This window comes from Cervus elaphus, chromosome 12 (genome assembly GCF_910594005.1).
Source record: "Cervus elaphus chromosome 12, mCerEla1.1, whole genome shotgun sequence".
NCBI lineage: Eukaryota > Metazoa > Chordata > Mammalia > Artiodactyla > Cervidae > Cervus > Cervus elaphus.
Window position 1 is genome coordinate 20112308 of NC_057826.1, and position 19516 is coordinate 20131823.

At 44.8% G+C, this 19516-nt stretch overlaps 1 protein-coding gene and 1 long non-coding RNA gene across 3 annotated transcripts in view; one reads left to right on the forward strand and one right to left on the reverse strand.

The window, feature by feature from the left end:
- LOC122705407 overlaps positions 1-15433 on the reverse strand; it is a 32462-nt gene extending 17029 nt beyond the window's left edge. Inside the window, exon 1 of the long non-coding RNA XR_006344093.1 lies at positions 15335-15433. This is a non-coding gene — a long non-coding RNA (uncharacterized LOC122705407). The remainder of the gene's footprint in view (positions 1-15334) is intronic.
- The window catches only part of MAP3K9 (mitogen-activated protein kinase kinase kinase 9), an 83215-nt gene continuing 78792 nt past the window's right edge, over positions 15094-19516 (forward strand). For both annotated transcript variants that reach the window (XM_043920769.1, XM_043920770.1), the window contains exon 1: positions 15094-15850. In XM_043920769.1, coding sequence (XP_043776704.1) covers positions 15451-15850 — 400 coding nt within the window. In that variant the 5' untranslated portion in view covers positions 15094-15450. The remainder of the gene's footprint in view (positions 15851-19516) is intronic.

Below are 19516 nucleotides of genomic sequence, written 5' to 3' on the forward strand. Positions count from 1 at the left end.
CTTTGGGAGAACAATTTCTGTTCTTCAAGGAGGGTCTTCACCAGAGAAGGAAGACAAACATGAAAAGAAGGTGGGTTATTAGAACTTTCAGCTCCCTTAGAGGGCCTGACATTTGAACTTGATAGGAGAGAGGGGAGCAAGGGCTTGAGGAGGACGCTACCTTTGGGGGAAGCTTTCTCCTACATGACAGGAGGCTTTCAGGGACACCTCTGAGGTGCAGTTGATGGTCCCCAGACTGGGTGAAATCTTCCAGTTCTGCAATTTAGCAAATGACCTGGGCAAGTCACATCACCACTCTGGGTCCATCCTCCCAGGGCTCTGTGAGGGCGAAATGAGAAAATGCAGGGGGAAAGTCCTTCGTGATAGTAGCGATAACAGTATTATCTCTCTGTGTTCAAAGTAGGACAAACAGGAATTGTGCCAGGCAAAGATGGAGCAGGCCAAGTCTCTTTCTTCAGAGATCTGACGGTCAAGGGGCACGAGGGGAGCCGATGGCAGTGCAAAGTGATGAGGACTCTTAAGTGTGGGTCAGTCCTGGGTGACCGAGAGAGGCCTCTGTGCCTTTAGGATAGTCAGGAGAGGGTTCGCAGAGTGTGGAATTTTGGAGCTCAGTCTTCAAGGACAAGTAGTGATTCCCTCAGCAGAGGAAGCTCTGCTTGAAGGAAGTGGTGGAGGATGATTTTGAGGCGATGGGATTACAAAAGGGCCTGAGGGTGACATGACTACCGTCAGTGTCTCAGTATTTATGCTGTTTAGGTCACACCTGACTATCTGATTTCAGAGGTCCCAACCTTTGAAATCATAGGCTCTTAAGATACTTTTTCTCCAGCTTGCTGGTGGCATCCATTCCTCTGTTCAACTCCGTTTCTTCAGAGCTAAAAGAGATCTTGAGGACAATCTGGTGCCATCCTCTGCTCCAAGGTAGGAAGGGATTGGTGTCCCCATTTTATTGATGAGCTGAATGTGGGTGAAAGTCACCCCAGTTGGTCACCAGGCATACAGAACCAGAACCAAGTCTCCCAGAGCTCTTGTTCTCTATTGAGGTGCTTTTCTTCTTGTGTCCGTTTTAAGTTTCAAATCCTCATTTCAGGTAATATTTGAGGTATTATTTATTTACACTTCAAACTTTAAGTCCTTCCTTGGCAGCAGGTTATAAAACAGGAGAGAAACTGAGTCAGGCAAGAAGCAAACTGAATAAGAGGGCTGAAGGCTTCAGTAAGAAGAGGACAAACTTCCGGGGCTGTTAGTGGCTTCAGTATCTGAAGCAAGCCTGTACTGTGCTAAGTCGCTCAGTCGTGTCTGACTCTTTGTGACCCTATGGACTGTAGCCCGCCAGGCTCCTCTGTCCATGGGGCTTCTCCAGGCAAGAACACTGGACTGGGTTGCCATTTCCTCTTCCAGAGGACCTTCCCGACCCAGGGATCGAACCTGTCTCTTCCATCTCCTGCATTGGCAGGCAGGTTCTTTACCACTAGTACCACCTGGGAAGCTGAAGCAAGCCTACCCAGTGGAAAGGCTTCTTAACCAAACCACCGGTCTTAGAAGCTCTGAGAACCAGGACCATTATTTTCATTGCGACTGACTAGGAGGAGCCCTGGTGAAGAAAGTCAAGGGCTGGAGGGTTTGTCAGAATCACTTGCTATTATTTTATTTTCCTCTTTCCTTTCCTTCTCACCTACCCTTCTTCGTGACCTGGTGCCACAGCCTCAGAAGGGAGGAACACAGGGCAGAGGGTGAGGCGCGTGAGGGAGGGGGCAGATGGCATCTGCAGACCCAGCTGTAGCTCACGAGCTGCACAGATGGCTTAGCCTGCGCACGTGGGGCCATGGGAGGAGGGCGGGGCAGAGAGGGGATCACAGCTGGAGTCGCCGGAGTGACAGGGGACAGTGTGCTGCCTCTGCGTTATTAATAGGCACTAGGACATATATTTACAACCAGTGGCTGAACTTAGCGGCCAAACAGTCGCAGCCAGCCATGCCCAACCCCCAAGACAACTGAAGGGTGCAAAGCGTTCCAAACCCAGCTCACCCAGAAGGAGGTGGCCTCGGGTGGGATAAGGAGATCCTTGGAGCTTGCTCAAACTGCATGCTGTGGTTCTGCCCTTCTCTTTAAAAAGAAGGAAGGACAGGCAGGAAGAAGGTAGGAAGAAAGGAGGGCAAGAGGGAGAGGAAGGAAGAGAGGAAGGAAGGACACCAGGTTGCTTACATCAAAACCTAAACTCAGGGACTTCCGTGATGGTCCAGTGGCTAAGACTCCGTGGTCCCAAACCAGGGGACCCAAGTTTGATTCCTGGTCACGGCACTAGATCCCATGTGCTGCAACTGAAGGTTCCACTTGCCCAAGTAAGGCCAGGTGCAGCCAAATAAATAAATATTTAAAAACAACCCCCCCAAAACCCCCCAAGCTCAGGTAAAGCCCCCAGAGGTTTCTGTTCTCCCACATCGAACTTCAGGTCTGAGTGAGTAAAACTGTCCCATTTAAGCATAGGAAATTCCACTTATGATGTGTTGGAGGTTCAGAAGTGGAGGAAGGGAATCTAAATGCCAAGAAGCAAGGAATAAATGCAGACTGCCAGCCCTGACACAAGAGGGTGGATGAGGCCTGCAAGTTCCTGGTCAGGGGTGGAAACAGTTGTGGGATTGAGTCCAGATGTCAGACGTCCTCTGTGTTCTCCTTGGGCCCAAAGAGACATCCTCAGTCCGTCCTCTGTGCCTGGAGTGATTCTCTGGACCAGGGATTCTCTGAGCTGGAGGCTACATTGTATGTGAAGTGGTTCAGCCTGGCCCCGGGCTGGCAGGGCTGAGAGCTGGCACAGCCTCTGAGTTTGCAGGGCGGGCAGGGTCGCTGTTCAGCAGCCACAGAAGGGCCTGGGACAGGTTAGCATAAAGGGACAATCTGCCTCCTCCAATCTGAATGGAATTCCCAAAGAGAACCTCTACAGCGTGATGGATTTTGCCCAAGACACTTGCTGGGCTGAAAGCCTTTCTGTGCATAAACTGGGGTGAGGCTGAGACTTTGTTCCAACTCACAGTGAAACAGAGCAGGACCTCCTAGTCCTTGCCCAGCCCCCCACCATATCCTGTGTCTGCCTTTTGTCCCTGGAAAACTTTAGACAAAGAATAAATTTAATCAGAGAAGAAATGTGAAAACAAAGGAAAACAGTCAAAGGAGACCAAATAGTAAAAATGTAGTTATCAAGCGTGGTCAAGGACTTTAGCTCTTTCTCAAGGGCTCTAGATGATATTCTGAGCGATATCCTGTGAGCTGTCTGATAGATACTAAAACTCTAGGTGGAAGAAGTTAACTACACGATGACCAGAGTATACTCATCACATGAGCTGCTACAATTTTGAGAACTGGCCTCAAAGAAATGGAAACAAACGAACCCTGGAACTGATGCTTAACTGTACCTGAAACAATCAAGATGACGCTGGTCAGACCACTGATGACCGATTTCAAGATGACTATCAGAGGTGACTGTGCTGTTTCTGCATGCAGCCCTCTCGCCCTCATTCCGTGTATAAAAGCTCTTGCCCCACTGGTTGCCACTGGTAGGGATGGGGGGAATTGGCATTTGGGCAGATGTCTGCCCTCCCCATGGCCCAGTTGACAGCCTCTGAAATAAAGCAAACTTTCCTTTCCACTAATCTGGCTTGTTTATTGGCTTTCAGGCAGTGAGCAGCCAGACCTACCACACGTCTTTTGGTAACAACACCACTCCTGTAATTTAATAGCTCTGGGCCCCAGTTTATATACAAAGGGCTTATTAAAAAGTACTCAGTGCGTAGGTTTTTGGTGAAGATGAAATGGGGAAAGCTTGACAAGTGCTTAGCACAGGGCTGACGCACTGTAATGTGCCTGAGAAAGGTTCTTTTTGCTATTCTTCTCCCATCCCAGTGTGTCTTTTCACAAAGACAAAGCCAGTGGACTCCAGAAGACCTGGTGAGAAGGTTAACACAAAGCCCAACCCTCTGGAGGAAATGGATTCAAGAGAGAAAAACTTGGGGATCGAAGGTTGTTACCTGTGACTGGGTCTAGGGCTTCTGTGACTTATTACTGCCTCATCACATTGAACCCTGCACCTCAGTTTCCTTATTAGCAAAGTTGCTTAAAAAGAATAGCTGCTTTATAGGATTTTTTGAGTGCCCAAAGAGGTAATATAATCCCATCTGCCTTTACTGAGGGCTTGCTAGGCTGCAGGCACTCAGAGCTTCCCATGTATTACATTGTGCATGCATGCTCAGTCATGTCCAACTCTTTGAATCCTATGGACTGGAGCCCTCCAGGCTCCTCTGTCCATGGGATTATTCAGGCAAGAATACTGGAGTGGGTTGCCATGCCCTCCTCCAGGGGATCTTCCTGAACCAGGGAAGGAACCCGCATCTCTTACGTCTACCTGCATTGGCAGGTGAGTTCTTTACCACTAGAGCCACCTGGAAATACCTCACTTAATCCTTAAAACCACTTCAGATCATGGGTGTTTGCATACATCCAAATGTATCAAACTGTACACCTTACAATATGTCCAGTTCTTTGTATATCAGGTATACCACAATAAAGCTATAGAAAAGCACTGGAGGAGGTAGGTATGATTTTTTTAAGCCCCCATTGTGCAGTTGAAGAAACTGAGGTTTAGCAGAGAGGTTAAGTCACTTGTCCTAAAACACACAGCAAGTCATAGCGAAACTGGGCTTCAAACACAGGCACTTTGTCCTCAAGAGATGACAAGATGCAAAAGGAAAAAAATATCAATTTCAACATGTATAAAATTATGGGAGGGTAGAGTGGGGCAGAGTTGGTGGGACAGTTAAGGGCAAGTAATAAAATAATAAAGAGACAGATCACACTGCTACAAACAATTGCACCTGATCCAGGCATCAACACCAACCAAAGAGGAAAGAAGGGAAGTCTTCAAATTGGGACTGATCCACTTTTAGTCCCATAGGAAGCCCAAGATCATTTTCCTGATGTTCCACTGGTCCGACAGGTGGCCCTCTGGGGCTCCCATGTGGGGCTCCATCCTGTAACCCAGAGAACACACAGATGTCATCTTAAAGATCTAACCAACCAGTGTCATAAAACTCATGTCACGTCTGTGAACAGCCTTCAACACTGCAATGCAGAGCCATTTTTAAAAGAGTTTCTTTGGATAAGTCAGAGAAAGACACATACTATATAATATCATTTATATGTGGAATCTAAAAAACACCACAGATCTTCCCCAGTGGCTCGGCAGTAAAGAATCTGCCTGCAGTGCAGGAAACATGGAGACTCTGGTTTGATCCCTGGGTTGGGAAGATCCCCTGGAGGAGGAAATGACAACCCACTCCAGTATTCTTGCCTGGAGAATCCCATGGACAGAGGAGCCTGCCAGGCTACAGTCCATGAAGTCACTAGTGAATAAAACAAAAAAGTAGACTCACATATATACAAAACAAGCTAGTGGTTACCAGTGTGGGTGGGAGGGGCAGTCTAGGAGTGGGGGAAATAAAGTGTTATTATGGGGGCTGTATGAAATCATGTGTGTGAAACTTTTGGAAATTTTAAAGCACTATAGAATTTAAAGAACTTTTCATTCAATGGGAAAAAAATGTTTTTCCTGGGTTGAAATCTGGATGCTAAGATAGGAAGTATTTTACCATTTGGGCTTGAATGTTTTCTGATCATTACGGTGCCCTTAGTCACTTTATGGACAAACTGGACTGTTACTACTTAACAGTTCTTGGCTGAACTCCAGACCTCCCTACATAATCAGCTGCCCTCCTGACATCTCCCTTTGGGGGTAGGACAGTGATCTCACACTGAGCATGCCTAATAGCGAGCCTCTGAGATGCTCTCTGTTCTCCATTAATGGCAACGCTACAGTTTCAGTTGCTCACGCCCCAAACCTTCTTTCCTTCCCACCTCTTCCAACCCACCAGCAAAGCTAGCTGCTCTACTCTCGAAATATATTTTACAATTTTGACCACCTTTCACCATACCCCTTTTCACCTCCCTTGCCTCATCAGCTGTTATCTGGTGCCAGAATTATTGAAGAGCCTCCTCATCTCATGTCCCTGCCCTTGTTTCTGCAGCCCACTGTGAACCCAGAAGCCTGAGCATTACTGTTAATTAAGTCGGATCACACATCTCCTCTTCTCAACACTCTTCAATGGTGCACATCTTATTCAAAGTGTTGACTTAAAGAAAAACATGCAGTGTAAGAGTTTAAGTTTCATTAAGGGACTTACTGAGGACTATAGCTCAGGAGTCAGTCTGAGGAACAGCTCCAAAGTAGGGTCGGAGTCAGTTTATATACATTTTTAGGGGCTAGGGAATACATGCAGCTAAGCATCCATCTTGGTAAAAGATGGTTGCTGGTCACCAAGAACAGATATCTCAAGTTAATGATTTTAGTGCTTTTCTGGTTATGGACAATGGAAGCATCCAGGCTCAGTGAAATTTTTCCTGAGACATGTGTCTGCTATCCAGTGGTCCATTTATCCAAAGTACAAGTGCCTATCCTGTTTTGCATCCTGAATTGCTCTCATGGTGCACTGTGTGTGTGTGTGTGTGTGACTGCCAGGGGTTGGGACTTCACCCTCAGAGAACTGGGTGATGAGGAACACTTTTGGTTCTTTGCTCACAAAAGTGAACTCAAAGTCCTCCTTTGGCTGGGAAGTGCCACATGATCTGCCCCCCATTACTGCTCCTGCCTCTTGTTTCCTTGGAATTCTCATGCCCAGTAGGTTAGTCTCCTTGATCTTTTCTTCAATATACAGGCGCATTCTTGCATCAGGGTCTTTGCACTGCTGTTTCCTTTGCCTAAATGCTCTTTCTCCAAATCTGTATGGCTGGCTTCCTTAATTTCTTCAGATCTTTATTTCAAAAGTCAACCTTGTTAAAGAGGCCTTCTCTGGCCACTCTGAAATATAACCTCTTCTAACATTTTTTCTTTCCCTCTCTCTCCTCCCTTGACTTTCCCCCCTTTCTAACATTGATTCTTCTATACTATTATATCATGTATTTTACTTGCTTATCTTGTCTCTCTCTCCTATTAGAAGATGAGATTTATGAAGGAAATTTTGTCTATTTTTCATTCACTATTGTATTTCTAGTGCCTTGAACAGTGCCTGCCACATAGTAGACACAAATGTAAATATTTGATGAGTAAATGAAAATAAGGGAAACAGAATTAGCTGTGGACCTTTATCAAGTCATTTGTCTAAAGACCCTCTTGAGGAGGGCAAAAGAGAAGTGAAAAAGCTGGCTTGAAACTCAACATTAAAAAAACTGAGATCATGGTATCGGTCCCATCACTTCATGGCAAATAGAAGGGGAAAATGTGGAAGCAGTGACAGATTTTATTTTCTTGGGCTCCAAAATCACTGGGGATGGTGACTGCAGTCATGAAATTAAGACACTTGCTCCTTGGGAAAAAAAAACTATGACAAAATTAGACACCATATTAAAAAGCAGAGACATCACTTTGCTGACCAAGTTCCGTCTGATTTTTCCAGTAGTCATGTACAGATGTGAGAGTTGGATCATAAAGAAGATTGAGCGCCGGAGAACGGATGCTTCTAATTGTGGTGCTAGAGAAGACTCTTTAGAATTCTTTGGACTGCAAGGAGATCAAATCAGTCAATCCTAAAGGAAATCAACCCTGAATATTCATTAGAAGGATGGATGCTGAAGCTGAAACTCCAATACTTGACTAGAGCTGACTCATTGGAAAAGACCCTGATGCTGGGAAAGGTTGAAGGCAAACAGAGAAGGGGGCAGCAGAGGATGAGATGGTTAGATAGCATCATTGACTCAATGGACATGAATCTGAGCAAACTCAGGGAGATGGTGAAGGACAGGGAAGCTTGGTGTGCTGCAGTCCATGGGGTCACAGGCACGACTTAGCGACCGAACGGGCTTGAGTTTCCTTGGTTGTAAAATTGAATTTTTGCACTAGATGGCGCTAAGGTTCCCTGAAACTGACTTGCAGCCAGTCCCTGAGTGAATCTGAAGTAAAAGCAGTTGTGTGGCAAGAAAGGTCAGAAGGTCTGATGATTTGGGCTCAAGCCTCAGTGATATCCATGGTCTAGGTTTTGATGTTCACAACATTTGAAGAGGCTCTGTCCATGGATCCTGAAGCTTACTTACAGCTCTTAAAGTTTAAAACTATTAAAAAAAAGTAATTAAAAAAAAAAGAGAGAGAAATGACCGCCATACTCCTCAATACCACACGGTGGCGAGGTTGTCCAGCAAGGTCTTTAGCATTGTTGTGCCTCCTCTGCAACCAAAACAGTTCCTGCTCTTGTGAAATCTACTTTTCACCAACAGCTGTGAGAGTAGCTTATTCATCAGATCTTGCTGGTTTATTTAAATAACAAATATAAAAAAATTTAAATTGATCATTTTCTGATAAAAAGACAGTAACCTCAAAAGCAAAACAGTGAGCTGAATTTTCAGCTGAGCCTTGGTCACCAGTTTGAAAAGTTGAGGAATAAAAGAAGTCTGTACCAGTATTAGATGACTAAGGCCACAGCTAAGCTAAATTAGTTCTGTAATACCTAGCCACATATTTGTCTGTACATAACCAAGAATGTTCCCTCCAGGAGGTAGGCAAAAAGAGACAAAAGATAGGCAAAGATAGGCAAAAAAAGACAGTGAAGTCACTCAGTCGTATCTGACTCTTTGCGACCTCATGAACAATAGCCTGCTAGGCTCCTCCATCTGTGGGATTTTCCAGGCAAGAATACTGGAGTGGCTTGCCATTTCCTTGTCAGCAATGGACTTATTCTAGGAAATTTTTGTTTGCTTGGAAGAGTCATTAAAGACATAAATAAAAGAAGATTGTGAACAGTGATGGCATATATAGTATTCCTTTGATTAATAGTAGCCTTTATCATTACTGTTTTAATGTAATTATTATTGTTATTCTCAGGGTCTATTTTTTTCCCCTTCTCTACCATCTCTCCAACTAGCAACAATGTTTTCAGCTTGAAATCTCTTTCTTTATTACCTAAAGAGATTTTTGGTTCTTTATTTAACTGTAATTTAATTACAATTGTATTGCATGGTTTATATGGAAAATAAAAGTAAAATGAAGGTAATACAAATTACCCATACTCCACCACTCAGCTCAGAAATAATCAATAAGATTATGGAACTATGCTTATGATCAGATTTTATGAAGGGGGTTTTCACTATTTTTTCCATTTATTGTTATACTATGCACATTTTCACATCCTTAATAGTTTTCATAACCATTAGTTACAAAATACTTTTCTCATTAGAAAATCAGTACATTTTAATGGTAGAAAATACTGAAAAGTACAGGACAAAGAAAAAAAAATCACTCCTAACCCCATCATCTAGACTGGAGATAATTGTTCACATTTTGATATATTTCTTTCAATAATATTAATGTAAATATATATTCCATAGAATTGGAAATATACTACATATACAGTTGTTTTTCTTGATTTATCCAATTTACTTCTTTTAAATTATTTTAAGATTACAACAGATAGTTTTCTTTTTTCTCTTTCCACTTTGTGCGATCATTTTCCTAGTCATTACATGTGCTTCAAAGACCCCAATGGTATGGATAATTTTCCCTTTAATTCTCTACTGATTGAATCTCTTTGGGGTCCCTGACTAAAAGGCTTAAAGGAAGTTCTTACAGATCCAGCATGGTTGTAAGAGGTATAATTTCATAGAGTTGTCCCACAGGGCTGCAACAAGGCTTAATGAAGCAGAAATACTGCTTGATCTTTATTCCTTGATTAAAAGACTCTAATCATTGTTAAAATGCAGCTCAGTCTCCAGAGACGAGACATTCTAAACAGCTGCCATAGTACAGTTGTTTTCTGATCTGAAGTTTTTGTAGGTGATGGGAGGGAGAAGAAAAGAGGGACTGTGTCTCACCATTTTGATGTTTCAAACTCTCAGAAGACAGGAATTAAAATACTATTGATTGCAATAGAACATTTACAATTTATTGAGCACCTATTATGTATTAGGTACTACAAGGAGAGCTTCTGACTTCATCTACTTCTCACAATAACATCATTTTACAACAAATGAAGCGGAGACTTAGAGGCATGAAGTGCCTTGTTCACAGTGACAGTGATGGTGATTTGGACTTGAGTGTTTGGCTCCAACGTCTGTTCTATCAACCCTACCACACAGTGTCCCAAAACATTTATTGAATATGTCATATGACTGCAAATAGGGTTTATGAATCAGGAACTAGGGCTCCTCTCCTGAAATGGTGTAATGCGAGAGCTAAGAGGGGTTGGCTGACTCTTAGAAAAGCTTAAGGGATCAGCCTCAAGGATTTTAGCACCAAAGTATGAATACTTTCCTTTTTTAATTGATTTTTATGAAGTATAGTTAGTTTCTGCTGTACAGAAAAGTGAACCGGTTATACATATACCCACTCTTTTTTAGAGTCTTTCAGTCATTACAGAATATTGAGTATCATTCCCTGTGCTATACAGTAGGCTCTTAGTAATTATCTATTTTATATACAGTAGTATATATATGTCAATCCCAATCTCCCAGTTTATCCCTCCCCCCTTTACCCTTCATAACTATATGCATGTTTTCTGTGTCTGTGACTATTCTGTTTTGTAAATTAATAGTTTTAAAAAGCACTTTCCAGAAATCTGAGGAGAGGGTGATATTCATTTATCAAATCAAGGTTTAGGCTCAAATAATAGTAACTATTATTATAGTTTTATTTATTTATTTAGGCTCAGTTATCAATAAAATAAATAAATTTTATTTATTTAGGCTCAAATAATAATAACTATTATTATTTTGGGCTCCAAAGTCACGGCAGATGGTAACTGCAGCCATGAAATTCAAAGACGCTTGCTCCTTGGAAGAAAAGCTATGACCAACCCAGACAGCATATTAAATAGCAGAACTTTGCCAACAAAAGTCCATCTAGTCAAAGCTATGGTAGTCATGTATGGATGTGAGAGTTGGACTACAAAGAAAGTTGAGCACCAAAGAACTGATGCTTTTGAACTGTGGTTTTGGAGAAGACTCTTGAGAGTACCTAGGACAGCAAGGAGACCAAACCAGTCAATCTTAAAGGAAACCAGTCCTAAATGTTCATTGGAAGGACTGATACTGAAGCTGAAACTCCAGTACTTTGGCCACCTGATGTAAAGAACTGACTCATTGGAAAAGACCGTGATGCTGGGAAAGATTGAAGGCAGGAGGAGAAGGGGATGACAGAGGATAAGATGGTTGCATGGCATCACTGACTTGATGGACATGAGTTTGAACAAGCTCCAGGAGTTGGTGATGGACAGGGAAGCCTGGCATGCTGCCGTCCATGAGGTCTCAAAGAGTTGGAAACGACTGAGCAACTGAACTGAATGGTAACTACTACTATTATTTGACAACTCTGTATTAAGCACATAATATACATCCTGTCATTTAATCATTCCAGGAGCCCAATGAGATAGTATTATCCCTAATTTCCAGACGAGGGATCTGGGGGGACCAGGGGGTTGACTTGTCTAATGGCAAACAATGAGTATGGATTCCGATTCAGTCAAAATCCAAGGCTCCAAACTTTAATCATCAGTCTGTGATACTTGTTTGCTTTTTATCCCTCCCCACCTTCCTAACTTCCCTCTCTCCTTCCTTCTCTCTTTTCTTTCCTTTTTCCTTACTTCTTTTTTTTAAAGGGAAAAACCTGGTTCAACTCCCAGTCAAGAAGTCTCTGCAGTTTCCTAGGGTGCCATTAATTAATTTCTTCCCTTGAGTGTTTCTGTGGGGGATGGACAAAGGAAAGAAGAAAATAAATATGCTAACTATCTAGTGGGTGTTAAGCATACTAAGAACTTTTGTGTGCTAAGTTGCTTCAGTCGTGTCCAACTCTGTGACCCCATGGACTACAGCCCGCCAGGCTCCTCTGTCCTTGGGATTCCAGGCAAGAATACTGGAGTGGGTTGCCATGCCCTCCTCCAGGGGATCTTCCTGACTTAGGGATCAAACCCATGTCTGTTACATCTGCTAGATTTGCAGGCTGGTTCTTTATCCACTGAGCCACCTGGGAAGCCCTCTAAGGCTATTTCTGTCCATTGCTTTGATTTCCATTTTCACAATTCCTAGTCTCCACTAATCAAGCTGTATACATCCTTCCATGCCCAACTTAAGCACCTCCTTATCCATTTGTCATCTATTCTCATCCTCAGAGATGGCAACATTTGATCACCTCCCAGTCCTGTGTGAAAGCTTTCAGAGCTAAACTTTTGTTTGCTTAACTAAACCCAGACTTTTTTCCCAGTCTGGTATTCAAGTCAGTCATTCAGTCACAAACACGTGCTGAGAGCCAATTATGTGCCAGATACACTCTAGGTGCTGGGACAACTGGGGAGAACCAGACAGATAGTTGCTGCCCTCATAGTGAACAAGCTAGATAGTAAATAATTACAAATAATGAATTAAATACTTACTCCTCTGAATCAAGTAATTACAAGCCCCTCAACAAATCTGGTCTCAACCCATCTTTTCAGAGTTCTTTCTCATCCTTTTACTCCACCCCTGGGCTTACTCTGGCTTCCCCACCTCTGCAGCTGGGCGCATGCTCACCCTCCACTCCTGAATGCAGGTTCCTCCCTGTTTCCCACATCCACCTCCAGGACTGGCTTTAGTTCTGCCTCTTCCATGAAACCTGGCTAGACAACCTCTGCTAGACAGCTGTAGCCTGAAGGATCCTCCCTTATTTGAATTCCTAGCACTTATCCATTCAACAAATATTTACTGAATGACTTCTTGAAATGTTTGATGAATGAATGACTCTTCACGAGGTTCTAAACACATGCTATGGTATCCGGGATTTAAGTTATGTGGGGAATTAGACTTTTCCTACTGAGACAGATCCCAAGGTTTTTTCTTTTTTCTCTTCTCTTCTGGGGAGGGGAGGAGTCGAGATAAAAACCGTATAGTAAAACACACAATATCAAGCAAAATGACAATAAAAATTGCCCATACTCATAATTCTACCACTTGAAAGAGATCACCATTGATGATTATTCTCTATATCTTTTTAGTATTTTTTTTCTGTTTGTTTCTCTGTTAATACCATTTTGAAAATTCCTTCTTCCTCCAAATTAAATTTTTATTAAGATCTTTTTTCTTGTGTTTTTAAAAAACACAAAATGCCTGTACTCCCTCTCTGCTTGCTCTCTTCTGCTTAGGAGTGGCATAGTTTTATTTTGAACAAAATTTAGAGAATTTATGCAAAGACTCATCCTTGTCTTTTCCAGTTCACTGATTCTATGTACAAGAAGAATCTGAACACTGTTTCAGGGCATTTACTCAGAATGTAGGTCTTTTCTCAAGACCTACTACAGTTGATCTTTAGACCACACTCTACCCTCCCTTCTTCAAGTCCTGAAATGGGTGGTGGTTGTTTTTTAGTCCCTCAGTCATGTCTGACTCTTTGCAACCCCATGGACTGCAGCCCGCCAGTCTCCTCTGTCCGTGGGATTTCCCAGGCAAGAATACTGGAGTGGGTAGCCATTTCCTGGCATACAGTGTAGTCACACTCATGTGCAAACCACAGAATCTCAGGTCTGTAAGATGACAGATCTTCCAGATCACCCCTTCTCTTTAAGGGTGAGCAGACGGTTTAGTACTTGCCCAAGATCTTGCAGCTGGTGGCAGCAAAGCTGGAGATGCCAGCCCTGGTTATCTTTTCAAATTGCCTCACTGTCTAACGTCAGTCTGTCTAACGATTAACCCCAAACTGAAATTAAACAACAACAACAAAAACAGTGAAGCACTAAACTTGCCAAGTAAATCAGACCTATTCCTACCACGGAAGGGGAAAACTTTAGCAGAGATCAGGCAGGACCTCTCAGCATGGGCTTATTTTGAAAAGTCACAGAATCTTCTCATTGAAAATCTATATTGCTGTGAAAGAATTTAAGCACAGAAGAAATGTTAGGGCCACCTATCTCTTTCTTAAGGTTTGAGGAGTGGAGGATAACAAAAGGATAGATGGAAAGTATGTCTTGCTCATGAACTGCAGTATCGTTTTGTGTGTATATTCACGTTCTTAATATGATGGCTACAGAGATTACCGTGATCCAAGGTGCAATTCCCCCAGGTGAAAGAAATTCAATATTTGTATTAAAATGACGTCTCTTCAGATGGCCCAAGCCCACTTCACCGACAGTTTTCCCACCCTCAGTTTGAGCCCCAGCAAAGTGGTCTCTCTCTCTCGTTTGAATTCTAAACATCGACGATATTGGACTCTCTTCCTACAAGAACCCAAGGAAAGGTAAACTGTATACAGTCCTCATAAAGGCAAGAACTGTAGTTTTAAGAGTTCTAAAGCTCATTCCAGTGGGCCTGAAGGCCTTAATAGACGAAATAGATGGAGTAGGGGTGCAATACAGTCGAAGGGGAGTCGAAGCTGATCCCCCTGGTAGGGACTGGAGCAGAGGCAGCTCCAAGAGAAGGGAGAATCCAACTGTAAGCAGGAGCTGGAGAAAAAAGAGCTCTCCCAGAGGGCGCTACCCAGCTCGCCTCTCCTCCGCTCGCTCTCGAAAGCTCACTTTAAGATCAAGAACACAGGTGGTGCCCAATGGGAGTCCCTGCTCCTTCGCAGCAAACAAAGGGAGCGGTCTCCTTCAGCGTTTTTGGTCTGAATGAGGAGGGCTCGGCTCTACCTTTGCGGAACCACCCATCCTTCCCCAGGCGCCCAATGAGGCCGCAGCCTCTTCCTTGAACACTCCCAGGAAACGTACAGGTGGCTCAGACCAATGGCTGGAGCTGCGGCGGGCCAATGGGAGAGAGAAATGGGTCAACCTGGGGTTTGAGAATGAGAGCCCGCACAGGGCGGGGGAGGGGACAGGGGGGACCCGTGACGTAGGAGCAGGGTGGGTCGAGAGGGGCGGGGTGGATGGCTGGCGGGGGTCGGCGGCGTCCAATGGGAAGACAGGATAGCCCGGGGGCGGGCCCTTCAGCAGAGAGGCCCCGCCCCCTAGGGTCCGCAGGGCTGGGGTGGAGCCAGGTCCGCGTCAGGTGGTCCAGGGCGTGCGGGCGGCGCAGGGGGCGGGGCGCAGCGCGGAGCGAGGAGCGGCTGCCGGCGGGCGGCGGCGGCGGCGGCAGCGGCGGGCGGCTGCTGGCACCGGCTGCGCGAGCAGGTTACCCGCGGCGGAGGTAGCCAGGCCGTCCCAGGGGGGCGATCGCGAAGGCTAGGGCTCCGGCCCGCCGCGACCCGATGCTGCGGTGAGCGCTCGAGCTCCGCGCACTTGTCTCTGCGCCCGGCCGGCCCCAGCCCCGAGCGATCCGGCGCTCCCCGCCCCGCCAACCCCGGCCCTACCTGAGGCCGCCGTCGGGGGAGGGGTGTCCCCCCAGCTCTGCGGAGCCGCATGAACAATAGGCGGCGGCGGCTCCTGCGGGCGGCGGCAGCCCCGCACCCTATGGATCGGCCGCTCCATGGAGCCCTCCAGTGCGCTTCTCGGCTGCCTGGCGAGCGCCGCTGCTGCCGCCCCGCCGGGGGAGGATGGAGCCGGGGCCGGGGCCGAGGAGGAGGAAGAAGAAGAGGAGGAGGCGGTGGCGGCCCCCCCGGAGCTGGGCTGCGGCGCGCCGCTACCCTTCTGGACTGCCGTGTTCGAGTACGAGGCGGCGGGCGAGGACGAGCTGACCCTGCGGCTGGGCGACGTGGTGGAGGTGCTGTCCAAGGACTCGCAGGTGTCCGGCGACGAGGGCTGGTGGACCGGGCAGCTGAACCAGCGAGTGGGCATCTTCCCGAGCAACTACGTGACCCCGCGCAGCGCCTTCTCCAGCCGCTGCCAGCCCGGCGGCGAGGACCCCAGTTGCTACCCGCCCATTCAGTGTAAGGCGAAGGCGGGCTCGGGAGCCCGGCGGGGGAGGGGGACGAGGGGGATGATGGAAGCCTGGGGATGGTTGCAGAGGGAGGGGAGACCTCCCTGAAGGTTAGGTTGGGGTGGGCAATGATTGACCTGGGTGTGTGTGTGTGTGTGTGTGCGCGCGCTCAGGCTACACGGGCTTTGGTGGGTGCAGTGGGTAAGACAGACACGCCGCAGGCAGGCCTCGCCTGGAACCTCAGGCGCTTGGGCTTCTTCACCCTCACCTGACTACCTCAGCAGCAGCTCGATTCCACATCCTGAAGCCCCAATACCCCCCCGCCCCCCAAATCTGGCAGGATTTTAGCAAGCTGGTGGTTTCTGTAATAACCTTAGTCCTCAAATCAGGGACCTTCTCGACCTCTTCTATCGCCTGTCCTCGCCCCTTACTTTTGCTTTAAAGGAGATGGTGGTGTCTCCCTCAGGGCCGAGCTGGTTCACAAGTCCCGGAAGCCTCTGAAACACCTTTGAAATACCGTGTTGATTTCTTCAATCCTAATCTTGTATCTCAAAAGTGGTGCCTTTAGGAGTCTCACTGAATAATGTGCTAATAAGAAAGGTGTGTGTGTGAGAGAGAGTAGGTGGAGGGGCAGGTGATGAGTGGAGAAATGATAGGGAAAAGTATGTCATCCCCCCCAGAGAGATCAGGAGCACAGGATACAGTGGTGAAATCCTAGCACCTTGACACCTAGACAATATATTTTCTCCTTTCTTCTCACCCTAGATCCTTGCCTATATTTGGTATTTGCCAAATCTCAGGGGAATGATACCCAGAGGTCCCTCCCAGGGCCTTTCTTCCAGTGTCCTGGTTTTCACCAATTTCCCAGGAGCCCCCTGTTCCACACCCTGTAATGAATTTTTCTTTGTTTTTTCAAAGGAGTTAACTTGCCATTAGAATCCTTTAATCCGTGATGCTAGGTAGTTTTAGAAGAAAGATGTAAATATCTCCCGGTACAGTTTACACTATTTTGTATTTGAGGGTTTCCATAATTTCTTTCCTGTTAAAAAAGTATTGTTAGTAGACATGTATCTGTATTTATTCTGTGTTTTATGTACTTTGCCCCTTAGCTGATTTAAAAAATCATTACCGAGGGATAACTTTAAATAGTTTAAAACTTTTACTTGTAACAGTTATTTCTCTGGTCCTATGACTTATTTTCACCCAAATAATTGTATTGTATCTTAACATGTTTATTAAATAACAGCCATTAGTATCAAAATCATAGCCTCTTTCCTTGTTTTAACTGTCAAATTGACATTCAATTATTTAGCTTCCTTTGTTTTCTCTCTGTTTTATTCAGTTAAAAACTTCCTGCTTCTGCTATTTGATCTTGATAATACCTGGAGGTGACAAGTTACACTGTTTCAAGTTGTTGCATCTTTTTGGCACTAGTGCTAGAAAAGTGAAGGCTAAAGGTCCTAGCATATAATGTCCCAGATAGTGTTGAAGATGAACTTGGTCACATACTGGAAGAGATGTTGGCCTGGCATGTTAGAAAGTAGTGTATTTTAAACATGTCATATTTTGAGGTTCTTTGTGGGTGATGTGTGGTGATTTGTTTTTCAGAGACATCTGGTGTCAGAGTAGAAGAGCTCTGTGAGGTTCGTGAGCAGGAACTGAGTTTCTTTAGTAGCTTGTGCTCCTGCTTTCAGAGCAGTCAGGAGTGAACCTGACCGAGGCTGGACGAACCCATGCACAGGAAGCCAGATAGGTCCACACTGCACCATGTTAGAAGCTCCTTCTCCGTTGGGTGCCCAGGACTTCACCTTTACTGGTAACAAAAGTTACCTTGGTTAGAATAGATTCCTGTATCTAACACTCTGATGAGGAGAAATTAGGAAGCATCCTGTACTTACTGAAAGAATTGACTTGAACAACATTGCATTTGAAGGTCTTGTTACGTTAATTAGCCACACTTGGAGTTCTGATCTTGTCTGGGCTTAATTCTTGATAATTCAGAAAATTTAGTTCTAATCGAAAACCAATTAGAGTGCCTAGTAAAAGAGAGATACTGTGTTAAATACCAGGGGATAAAGAAATGAGAAGGTGAGGAGGTACTTAAAAGTCACACATGAGGGAAACTGGTGATGTAAATATATAATTTCAGTGCAGTGCTTCGCTAAAGGAAGTTGCTGATATGATCAAATGTTTCTGGTCTGTATGCTGTGTCCACTGGTTCAGTTACTGTCACTCAGAAAATAAGGTGATTGACAACCTTGTCTCCAAAGACTTTGAATGAAATTGAGCCTTTGACAACTTTTCCCCAGTTAGTTTTTTGAACTTCCTCTTTGGGGCATGAATTTTGCTATTAGATTGTGAATAGAAGACACAAAAGTGTTTAGTTACTCTGTCGTGTGTCTGACTCCGTGACCCCATGGACTGTAGCCAGCCAGGCTCCTCTCTGTCCATGAAATTCTCCAGGCAAGAATACTGGAGTGGGTTGCCATGAATAATGTTCAGTTTTAGTTTCAAATACTGCTTTTCAGAGTGAAACTTTTGTTGCAGACTTTAATCAAAACAGAAGAGGAGGAAATTACTAAATCTTGTGACAAGGAAAACATATAGGAAGGGTATTATAAGTCATCCAACACTCATAGAGTGCATTTATCTTCTCCAATATAGGTATTAGAGTTTAGCTATCCGTGGGGCTGACAAATATAAATAACCCAGGAGCGTGCTCATCTTCTTTATTTTAGTGAAAGATGGAAAATGTATAGTTATATCATCTTTGGAAATCTATAACCATAGGTATTGAGAAAAAGTTTCTCTTACAGGAGACTTGTTTTGTTTTCAAGCAGGGCATACATTAAGGATATGATTGATTTACATTTCTTTGTCTTGCACTCACTAGAAATATAAGGGTGTATTTTCAGATGTACTTAAGATTTTTAAATGAGTGATGTGTGTACTATTCACTTACCCCAAACTCATCAGAATGTGCCTATATGTTTAGTTTCTAAGGATACATTTGAGAGGGAATAATGTCTTGGCTCCAAAACTGAAAGAAATAAGGATTTTTTCCTGATATTCCTGGAAATATTCTTCCACAGAAACTGAAATATGTGCTGCATGAGACTTGACCTGATTCTTACTTTAAACCAGGTCTTTACTGGAGCAGGGAAGGGAAGGAGTCCCACAAGCTCTCAGCTGCAGTGATAGTCTAGTTTCTATCCACAAGGACTTCCTAACAGGGAAGAGAAAGGAGAGGAGCCTCCCCACATCCTCCACTATTCTGTCTTCCGTCTGCTTGTAAGTTCTCTTCTATGCTTTTCTTGAAGGCTGGTCAAAATATTTCCTTGATTAAATAGCAAGAACATGAGAGTTTATGTTCTACACAGAGAGAGAGAGGGAGAGAGAGAGAGATCAGGGCTTTGCCTTCCCCACAGAGGTTTTCTGTCTTCTGTGAAATGCCATCAGAGGAGCTGTCCTTTCAGCACCCTCGTTCAGAATCACATCTTTTAAGTCCTCATATGTTTAAATAAGGGGCTTCCCTGGTGTCTTAGTGGTGAAGAATCTGCCTGCCAATGCAGGAGACATGGATTCATTCCCTGCGTTGGGAAGATCCCTTGGAGAAGGAAATGGCAACCCACTCCAGTATTCTTGCCTGGGAAATCCCTTGGACAGAGGAACCTGG